The sequence below is a fragment of the Anser anser genome (genome assembly GCF_964211835.1).
Source record: "Anser anser genome assembly, chromosome: 18".
NCBI classification, from domain to species: domain Eukaryota; kingdom Metazoa; phylum Chordata; class Aves; order Anseriformes; family Anatidae; genus Anser; species Anser anser.
The window spans coordinates 15,727,956-15,737,727 of NC_139739.1; the positions used below are offsets into that span (position 1 = coordinate 15,727,956).

Consider the following 9,772-nt stretch of genomic DNA (forward strand, 5'->3'; position numbering starts at 1 on the left):
GCAGCCTCCCTCCTTCCCTGCTTCCTTTTCCTGCAGATGTTCATGGAGCAGATCACCATCTTCCAGAACATCGCTCGGCACTACAGCATGGCCTATCTCCTGGAGACCATTGAGTGGCTGCTGCGTACAAACCCCCGGCTCCAGCAGTGAAGCAGGGCTTGTCCTGTCTCTGCTGTCAGTTATGGACCTGTTCAGCTGTGCACTACGCCAGCCCCGGTGAGCTGCATGCCCCTCCTGCTGTACTGGAGGGCAAGCAGCAGCCACTGAGAGGGGCCAGGCTGTCCTGCACCAGCCCAGCACAGGGGGGCAGGAGCTGTGCTCCATGGGGACCATTTGCCCGGGGCAGGTGTCTGTGCTGTAGGCAAGGTCGTGCCTCTTTTTAATGTGGAATTTGTATAAATAAATAGTTCTCTTTGTCACCTGGTTCTTGTGCGGTGGGAGCTGGGATGTCTCCTTGCAAGGACCTGTCCCTCTTTGAACCCTGCATGCTCCAGCCTGGCAGCACATCCCAGGCTGCAGGGGGAGAGCTGTGCCCCCTCTTCCTTTTGGTGCTAGAACCAGAGAAGATGAGCTGGCCTCGAGGGGCAGCACACTCGACCCCTAATGTGATTGCTGCGTTGTGCAATCAAGTTACTGTCTGGCTCAGCCTCTGCTTCTGGTAACTGAGTCTTGGATGGCTGCAGCCAAGGTCAGGCACTGCCTGGGCTCAGCCTCTGTGCTCCTGCTGTCCCAGGGGAGCCTCGTCCTGCTTCTGACAATGGCAAGATGGAATTGCAGGTGCCCTCTTGCAGCAGCACTGCTGTGGGTGTGCACAATGACAGCTCCCCCTCAGAGCAGGGCACCCACCCAAGCAAAGCGACCTTGAGTCCCTGAGCCCTGCAGCCCTGGGAGTCTCTGCCCACTGCAGCCCTTCCCCACCACCCCCCCCCCCGACACTCCTGAGCCCAGCTGAGCTGCTATGGGAGGATGTGCTGTAATATGAGAGCAGAAAAACATCAGAATTATGCTCAGAAATGCCCCAGCTGGTTACCGCCAGGCGCCTGCTGCAGATTGTCTTTGGGCTCAGGCCAGCAGCACTTGGGGTTTCTGCTCCAGGGCCTGGGGGGACCCTGTCCTGCTCCCACCTTGGTGGCAGCAGGACGAGCGGCCCCCCACGCTGCCTGCCGCAGCTGGGCACATGCCCATCCGTGCACCGCCAGCACTGCAGTGCTCAGGGGCTACGGGCACAGGTCTGCCTCTTCCCGCAAGTTGTGACACTGATGTCTCCCCAGGGCCCACCGCAGCATGGAGCCCCAGGCACAGATGCTGAGCAGCGGTGTTTTATTGGGCGCTGGCTGCTACCCCAGGGCAAGGCTCACCCCCTCTGTGGTGCAGGTGGAGCAGCAGCAGCTTTGTGGGGCTCAGAGCACAAGCAGGCCCTGCCAGGAGGAAGATGGGGGCTAGGATGGGCCCGAGAGTGCCTGCAGGCAGGGCTGGGAAGGGCAGCAGCTGGAGCCCCCAGGGCACCATGGTGCTGCCCCAGCTTAAGCTGTGCCCAGCCCTGGGACCCCCCCACGCCAGGATTTGCCTGCAGTGAGCAGCCCCGCTGTGACTCCAAGCTGCAGCAGCACTGCTGGGTCCTGCTCGTGGTCACAACTGTCACACGCAGGTGGGCTCGTGGCTCACAGGGGCTGGCAGCGGTGGCACGTGGCTGTAGGGCACATCCCACCCATCCATGGGCACAGCTCCACACAGGCAAGCAGGTCGCTCAGAGCTGAGGGGGGCTGGATGGTCTTGAGCTGAGCAAGAGTTATCCTACCTGCGGTGGGACCTGAGGAGGGGCAGGTGGTTGGGACTGCAGGATGGGCTGTTCCGCCGATGGGGTACCCCAGGGACGGGACCCCTACAGAGGAAAATCCTCAGCCGCACCTGCAGCCAGGTGATACCTGCTCAAATTTCCTGCTGCTGTACCGCTGCTCCTTGTCCATGCAGCACAGCAGGATCCAGTCACAGACGAAGGAGCCCTGCAAGGCAGGTGGGGAGGTCAGGGCCGGCACAGGTGGCTAGGCTGAACCCCCCCAGCACCCATACTCACCAGTCCCACCGAGGTGAGCGCTGTGGCTAGGGTGATGATGGTGGGGATCAGGCTGAACTTTCCTGCCTGACGGAGAGGGATGGGGTCAGCTGTCCCTGCCAGTGCCCCCGTAGCAGGACTGGGCTGAGCAGATTCCACCCTCCCCACCCCCCCAACCCCAGCCCTAATGCCTGTGTGGTGCCACCAGGCTTGCACTTCCAGACGGACACTGCATGCACACAGGCACTGCAGCTGCCCCTTCCACCAAGCCAAGACAGAGCCCAAGGCTTCCATTTGGGGCAACCGGGATCCCCATCCTCCTGCTGGCTGGCCTGAGCCCTGTGGCAGCAGCAGGCAGAGCTGCTTTGCTAGAGTAGCCACAGCAGCACAAAGCGGAGGTCGCGCACATGCATGCCCCCACTCCCAGAACTAGACACACAGACACACGCATCACACACCCCCGAACTGTCTCACCTGGCCATGCACAATCACATCCACACGGATCCCATAGGCCTTGATCAACACTCGCGAGCGAGTCCCATTCCAGTTGTAGTACTTGGCAAACCTGCTTGGGAGATGGCGGACACGCCAGTGAGGGCAAGGCAGGGCCAGAGAAGGATGCAGGGCCACTGTGGGGACAGGGCCATCACCTGTAGTTGTAGCCTTGGGAAGCCAAAGCCCCTTTGGGGTCGAGGCGGCGGAAGGAGTAGTGGGGGTTGCACTCGGCGTCGGGCAGGTCCAGGTTGCAGTTCCAGCTGATGATCACACCGATCACCCCACCCTGCAGCAGGGACCGGCAGACCTTGCACAGTGCCAGCACGCCATGGGCATGGCCTCCCTGCAGGCACAGCCTCTCCAGGGCATGGCATCCCCAGAGAGCTTCCCAACTGAGTGGGCCAGGCACTGGGGAGCCACTCTAGAGCTGGAGTGGCAGAACCCACAGGACTGGGGGATGCTGGGGCTGGATGAGGGCTGCAGATCCTGGAAGGAAGATGGAGCAGCACCAGGTTCCTCCCCTGGGTCACATTTATCTGCTCCCGTGAGTGAAGAGGAGGTAACAGGGTTGTAGCCCAAAGCCTACAAATGCCACCCTGTTCTAGGATGAACACAACCTAGGCTAGGACTAGAGGTGGGGGCAGTGCAAAAGTGCTGAGCCCTGAGGCTCTGAGACTGCATGAGCTGCCCCTGTCCTCTGCCTGCTCCAGCCGGCACCTGCAGCAGCGTCTAAGCAGGGCAGTGGGGCCAAGGACATAGTCCTAGCCACCTCCATGTCATTGTGGCATCAGGGAGCAAGTGGTGACACGCAGAGCGCCCGAGCAGTTCCCCAGGAAATGAGTGCCCTGTGACCTGCTGGCAAGACCCCGTGAGACCCTGAGCCCTGCAGCCACCCAGCCACCCAGCACACAACACCTTCTCAGCCAGCTCCGCAAAGTCCTCGCCCGCCTGCTCCACAAGGAAGCCCAGCTTGAAGATGGGGCAGTAAAGGGCAGAGGTGGTGTTGAACATGCAGCTCTTCAGGTAGCCACTCTCAGATGCCTGAATGTTGCCCCTGAGGGAGACCAAGCCAGAGACCTGTGTGTCAGAGGGGACACGCGCTGGGTCTGGACAGGACCCCGTCACCCAGTAAGCTGGGAACGGGAAGAAGCAGCATATCTCCAGCTAATGACACCAGGGCCACCTGCCTGCATCTCCATCCCTGAGACCTGCCCTGCACTGACTCCACATTTCTGCAGTCCACGCATTGCATCTCCCCCTCCCCCCTGCACAATTCCCAGGGGAAGTGTCCCCGCTACCCATCACTGCCCTTTTCAGGAAGGCAGCAGTGATAGGAGCTGGCCTAACCCTGCATGTGCTCCCCATGTGCATATGTGTATGGTGTGAGGGTGTCCACCTTGTCCCCATCACACTTCACACCCAGCTACAAGCAATGCAGGCATAGCAGGGCCAGCCGAAGCCAGCAGCAGGGCACCCAGGCTGCGTACCCCGTACCCACAGATACTCACTTGGAGAAGCCAAAGCGGGGGAAGTGGATGTTGTTCTTGATGAGGACAGTGAATTGTGATGCCATCTCTGCCAGAGACTCACTGCGAGGAAGAGGAGTGAGCATGGCTGCCCACAGAGCAGTGCAGACCTTGGGCAGGCCCACGCTGGGCACCCTGGGATGGGGCATCCCCAGCCTGCCCCAACCCCCTGGAGCAGCACCAAGGAGGCCACACCCAGAGCATCCCCTTGCATCCGGCAGGACCTGGGAGATGCCAGGACCCCAGAGCCTGCGCTGACCTGCTGGGAGCCTGTCATTCCCCACCAGGGCCCAACCCCGGCACCAGTACCTGATGCTGTCTCCATCGACTGGGCACCAAGCCAGGACCTCACAGCTCTTCCCGGTGCCACCGGCCTGGGGCACGCAGCGCCCCGTCCTCTCCCCTGCGGGGACAGGTGCCCGGCGCTGCACATCCCGGCAGGCAGGGTCCTGCCTGCGGCAGGGTGGCTGGGCAGGCCGCTCTGCCCACACATCCCTCATGACTCACCGTGGCCAGACGTGTCTGTGTCCCTGGGGACGCAGTCCTGGTCAGAGCTGCACGTGGCGTTGGCAACCGCTCGCCCCTGCAGCAGGACGGGGAGTTGGTTGGGAGCTTCCTCCTGCAGGGAGCAGCTGCGCTCACTGCTGCTCCCCCTCCCTTGACAAGTGCTACTCAGTCCCTTTTCGCCTCCCCTGTGGTGTCCGGCTCACAGCCTCTGTGCTGCCCCCAGGCCAGGGGAGGCCACAGGATTCCTGCTGGGAAGGGCAGTGGCAGAGGAGAGCTGTGGGGATCAGCACTGCAGCCACCTGCAAGTCCTGACCAGCTCTGTCCTGGGGTCCCCATGGGCAGCTCCTGCTGCTCTCCCCTGGCACCGTGACTGCTACTCCCCAGTCCCCTGCCCCTGTCCTCACCTCAGGACAGGTCTCCATGGCCTGGGCAGGGCTGATGTCCACCCGCGTGAGGATGCTGAAGGTGCTCCCGCCCTGCAAAGCAGCCAGAAGGTAGGATACCGGTCACAGGACAGCACAGCCATGAACACACATGGAGAGGTACAAGTGTATTTACACACAGATGGGAGCACGCACACACACACATGCTCACACACTCACACACAGTCACACGTGTGCACGCAGGGAACACACTGGAAAGGGCACGTGGGCTCACACCAATGCTCACACTGCATCCGCACAGGGACACGAAAGCCCTGGCCCAGCACTGGTGTGGGAATGCCTCCCCCCAGCCCACATGTCCAGCAGTGCGAACAGGGCGCTGACGCTGGAGGCACTGTGCCAGGGAGTCCTGCTGGGACCTGCAGCTGATGGGCTTGAGCCACCCTTCACCCCTTGGAAACTGCAAAACACTGATAAGCGCAGCTGGGGCAGCAACAACCACAGCATCAGGCCCTGCCACCAGCCCTCCCTGACTGTCCCCCAGCTCTGCCAGGTTCACTCGAGCTTACTTACACCTCTCATGGTCCTTGCACTGGACAAAGTGGGCTAGCTTGGGGGGTCTCACTATTGCCATGCTGCGGGTGCTCACCCGTGTACAGATGTGTGCTCATCTCTGTGACAGACCTTCTGTGCCCGCAAAAGGACCCCAAAGAGTGGCAATTGGACAACTCTTCCATCCCAGCCAGGTGACACAGGGTGAGTGGCCCAAGTGTTGTCCAGACCAGCAGTGCCCAATGCCAAACCAGGCTCTTCCACAGCTCAACCAAGCAATTTCTAGAACACCTCAGCATGACTGAACACTCATTCCCCGGCTCATGGCACTCACCAAAAACACTGAGAAGAGCCTTCCCCACAGCGAGATGCTCCCCCACTGCAAGGTGGGAGGCATGAGGCAGCTTCCACCCCAGAGGCCAAGGCCCAGAGGTGCAGCCTGTGCAGGTAGGCTGGCATCAGAGAACCTCCAGGAGCTGGGGGAGCTCCCAAACGCAAGCTGCCCAAATCCTGCAGACGTGGCTGGGCCTGCCCTGCAGCACCAAAAAGGGCTTGATGCCCATGGCGAGTCCCCACTGGCCTGGGAACAGCTGCGCTTGGCTGGCCAGGCACTGGTGGCAGGGCACAGAGGAGTGCCCATGCAGCCAGCGTTCATCCCGCCACAGGGAGCTCTGCACAGGGCAGCGCCATCCAGGGGAGCACCTGCGCCGAGGGGTGGGGCTGCTGCCCAGGCACCGCTCCTTGCAGCCACCCCAGAGCGACAAAGGGAACAGGATGGGGATAAGAGGGCCAGAACGTTGCTGGGGGGTCAGAGCCTCACCTCAGGGGGGGCCACATACTCCCCAACATCCCAGACCTTGCTTGGTGACTGTGTCACACCCTTGACTTTGGTGATGACGGAGCTCTCTGGACCCATTTCCCTCTCCTGGTAGCCCTTCTGAATGATGAACACATACCTGCAGGGAAGGAAGGATGGGAAAAGGAGCTTCCAGTGGTGCCCAGCTCCTTGGCTCCAGGACCCAGAGAGCACGCTGAGAACTGTGGGCCAGTGGGTATGCTCAGAACGGCGTGCAGTGGGTATGCTCAGCACCCACACGCCTTGCTGGGCAGCACAGGGCATGAGGGGTTCAGAGCCTGCAGCAGCCTGCCTGCACCCACCGTGCTCTGCCCTGCACACAGGCTGCCGCTCTCCCACAGCCCCCCCGCCTGTGCCGCCCCTTGGACAACCCGGGGATGGGGGGATCCCAGCCAGGAGCTTGGCCCCAAGAGCAGGGCAGAGGGGGCTGGGACGTGCGCGCAGGGAAGGGCGGGCAGGGGAAAGGGCAGGAGAAAGGGCAGGGGCATCAGCGCTGTCGGTACCGGGAAGCAGAGGGTCCCGGCCCCGCTCCCGGCCCGCACTCACCCGGTGAAGTAGAGCAGGACCAGGAGCTGCAGCGCCCGGTACGCGGTGCCAAGGTGCCCGTTCCGCACCACCACCACCTGCGGGCTGGAGTAGCTGCTCACCGCCCGCAGGCAGCCCCGCACGCCCATGGCCGCTGCGATCGGCTCGGCTCGGCTCGGCTCGGCACCGCACGGCCCGGATCGGCTCGGCTCGGCACCGCACGGCTCGGCACCGCACGGCCCGGCTCAGCACCGCACGGCCCGGCTCGGCACCGCACGGCCCGGATCGGCACCGCACGGCCCGGATCGGCTCGGCTCGGCACCGCACGGCCCGGCTCAGCACCGCAAGGCTCGGCACCGCACGGCCCGGCTCGGCACCGCACGGCCCGGATCGGCTCAGCACCGCACGGCTCGGCACCGCACGGCTCGGCACCGCACGGCTCAGCACCGCACAGCCCGGCTCGGCTCGGCACGGCTCGGCAGCGACCCCTGCGGGCCCGGACAAGTCTGCGCGGGGGGCTCGGCAGTAGGGCCACCCTGCGCCGTGCGCCGGTTGTCGCTCCCCGCCCGCTCACAGCAGGATGGTTCCTGCCGGTGAAAGGGCAGCAGAAGAGCGTCAGGTGCAGCCAGGAAGGGGCTGGAAGCAGGCCCGCGGGTGCCCGTTTTGCAGTTTGGGGAGAGACAGAGAGATCGGGGCACAGCTGGCGTCTTGGTCCTGCGACAGCAGCAGGGTGTCGCTCACCCAAAATGACCCAGAGGAGCCTGGCAAGGGGCCCAGAGAAAAAACTGTGAGCTTGTGAGCAAGATCTGCCGGCCCCAGGGGAGGGGGCTGCGACACCCACCAAGGGACACCCGGACTGCTAGACCCCTTTCCTCCCTTGATCTAAAGCTGTCTCAGGGCCGTCTGAGAATGGCACAAACAGCAGGCTTGACAGATGGGGGGAAAAACAAAACAAAACAAAAACAAACAAAAAAAAAACCTTCCCAGGCTGTGCATGAGACCAGTGCGTGCTCCAAAGCACTGGGGGAGGGCAATGACAACGTTACCTCCTTGAACAACCCCACGTCCTATTTCTTATGGACACAGCTGCTGGCTCTGGACAGGGAGATTTGAGGTGGTCTCCCATGCTGAGAATGGATTTTCCTGTTCCCTGAAGGCCATCAAGTCTTCATCTCTTCCACCAATATCAGTGGAAGGAGGGCCCTGTCTACCCTACATTCTGCTGCTGTGGCAGGACCAAGACACCAGCTGTGTCCCTGGTCTCTCTGACTCACTTTCCTGTGCCAGTGTTGCAGCAGACGCTCAGGGACTTTGATTTATTGTGTAATCTGGGGGCTTCTACCTTGTACACAACACTGCTTGCTTGGAAAGGCTCTTGGAGGTGCTGTGACTATCTGAAATATAAACAAATCATCATCTGACAAGCATTTATTCTTTCTTCAGGATCCTTTCTTCCTTCAATAACAGTTTGGATGGATTTGCTAGTTAACGCAGTGCTTTCCTAGGCCAGGTTCACTCTCATGACACCTCAGTGCTGCTGCAGAGTCACCGCCCTGGTGAAGACACAGCCATGGAACACCGCCTTCCGATGGGGACAAGGAAGCTCCCAAGCCCAATCCCCTTCACGCAATCCCTTGTGTCAACACAGTCACCTCGCCCCTGGGCTCACTACAAGACTCACTGCTCTGTGTTGCTGCCCTTATGTTACTTTTGACACCCTTTAACACCCTTGGACTCAGCCAGCCTGATCCTGCCACTGGTAAATATCTGCAATGTCTTCTCTTGTGTCTCTATGGTGGGGCTGAGCCACCAGCCTGGTGTTGGCTGATGGCAGAGGATTGCCAGATGCAGCCTGTCCTCTCTTCTTGTTGCATCCTGTTCCTAGATGTCCGTACTGCCTGACGGCTCTTCTACCTGTCTGCATGGGCACTGTGGGTCAAGCATCCTGTGAGGCTGGGTGCCAGAGAGGGGTGAGACCAGGCTGGGGGTGTCACCACTGATCTCCAGACCCAATCAGCAGGCGAGGAGGATCAGGGTGAGCCTGTGTGTCTGCCCCTTTGAGGCACACAGCCCCATTTCTAGACTGCACCTACAGATGGGAACTGCAACAGCCGCCTCCATCAGACTGAGGCAGGAAAAACCCTGGGCCCGGGTACAGCAGGCTAACCTCTTGCAGGCCAGGAAGGAGAAATCTCAAGGCTGACTGAATTTGCCTTCTCCCATAGCCAAAACCGTGGGAACTGGCTTTATCAGTAGCTATGCAGGGTTCAAGGAGGAAACCTCAAGCTTTTAGGCTTGTTCTGCACTTCTATTCTACTGCTGAGCTGTAGAACATAGCAGATGGGACACAGGCGGCTGTGGTCCAGGGTGGCCGTGCTACAGCCCTGTCGCCAAAAGGAGCCAGAGTGCTGCTGTGATCTGCATGGAGCTGTCTGCATGGCCCGGACTCTGCCCAAGCTGGGAGTGATGCATACATGCGCGCTGTGACCTGTCAGCCTTACCCTGCAGATTAATGATTCACCTAGTGCGGTACAGCACTTCCTGCTGTAAGCACCCAAAAATCCACATCAGCAACAGTTGTGTAAGTCAGAGACAATATACATAACATTAAGCAAACCCTAAGCATGTGGGAATTTTTTTCTCTGTCAAGCTATTTTTGCACCTTCCAGAGGAATGAAAATATCAGCATGTACTTCATCCTTCACATGGAAAGTAAGGAGAATGTGTTTTCCAGAGATGCAGAAATGCCCCAGCCTCACGGTCTTTTCTGCTCTCAGGCTTGTCAGCCCAAATAATTTCTGCTGAGTTTTGACCCGTGCTGACAAGCAGGCCCCTGTTGCTGAGCCGCAGCTTCTCACGCTGTTGTTCAACCCAA

General features: G+C 60.8%; 2 protein-coding genes across 2 annotated transcripts in view; one reads left to right on the forward strand and one right to left on the reverse strand.

Annotated features, from left to right (window-relative positions):
- POLE (DNA polymerase epsilon, catalytic subunit) overlaps nucleotides 1-425 on the forward strand; it is a 33,065-nt gene extending 32,640 nt beyond the window's left edge. Inside the window, exon 49 of the mRNA XM_083803315.1 lies at nucleotides 37-425. Within this exon, the coding sequence (XP_083659441.1) occupies nucleotides 37-150 (114 nt within the window). The 3' untranslated portion in view covers nucleotides 151-425. The remainder of the gene's footprint in view (nucleotides 1-36) is intronic.
- A 521-nt stretch (nucleotides 426-946) lies between these two features.
- Nucleotides 947-9,329, reverse strand: P2RX2 (purinergic receptor P2X 2). The gene is made up of 14 exons (XM_083803316.1): nucleotides 7,944-9,329; nucleotides 7,319-7,658; nucleotides 6,919-7,073; nucleotides 6,337-6,472; nucleotides 4,986-5,057; nucleotides 4,582-4,657; nucleotides 4,384-4,477; nucleotides 4,057-4,137; nucleotides 3,464-3,602; nucleotides 2,704-2,834; nucleotides 2,528-2,618; nucleotides 2,075-2,140; nucleotides 1,926-2,003; nucleotides 947-1,810 (listed from the first exon to the last, which is right to left on the reverse strand). The coding sequence occupies exons 1-14, from the start codon at nucleotides 8,021-8,023 to the stop codon at nucleotides 1,790-1,792; spliced, it is 1,560 nt and encodes a 519-aa protein (XP_083659442.1). The 5' UTR covers nucleotides 8,024-9,329; the 3' UTR covers nucleotides 947-1,789.
- Nucleotides 9,330-9,772: the final 443 nt, after the last annotated feature.

Coding starts and splice junctions, on each gene's coding strand:
- P2RX2 (XM_083803316.1), bottom strand. CDS start 8,023: ATGGGAGACCACCTCAAATCTCCCTGTCCAGAGCCAGCAGCTGTGTCC. Junction 4,138..4,383: donor GTCGATGGAGACAGCATCAG/GTACTGGTGCCG, acceptor TCTTCCTCGCAG/TGAGTCTCTGGCAGAGATGG. Junction 3,603..4,056: donor CCCCGCTTTGGCTTCTCCAA/GTGAGTATCTGT, acceptor GGTCTCCCTCAG/GGGCAACATTCAGGCATCTG.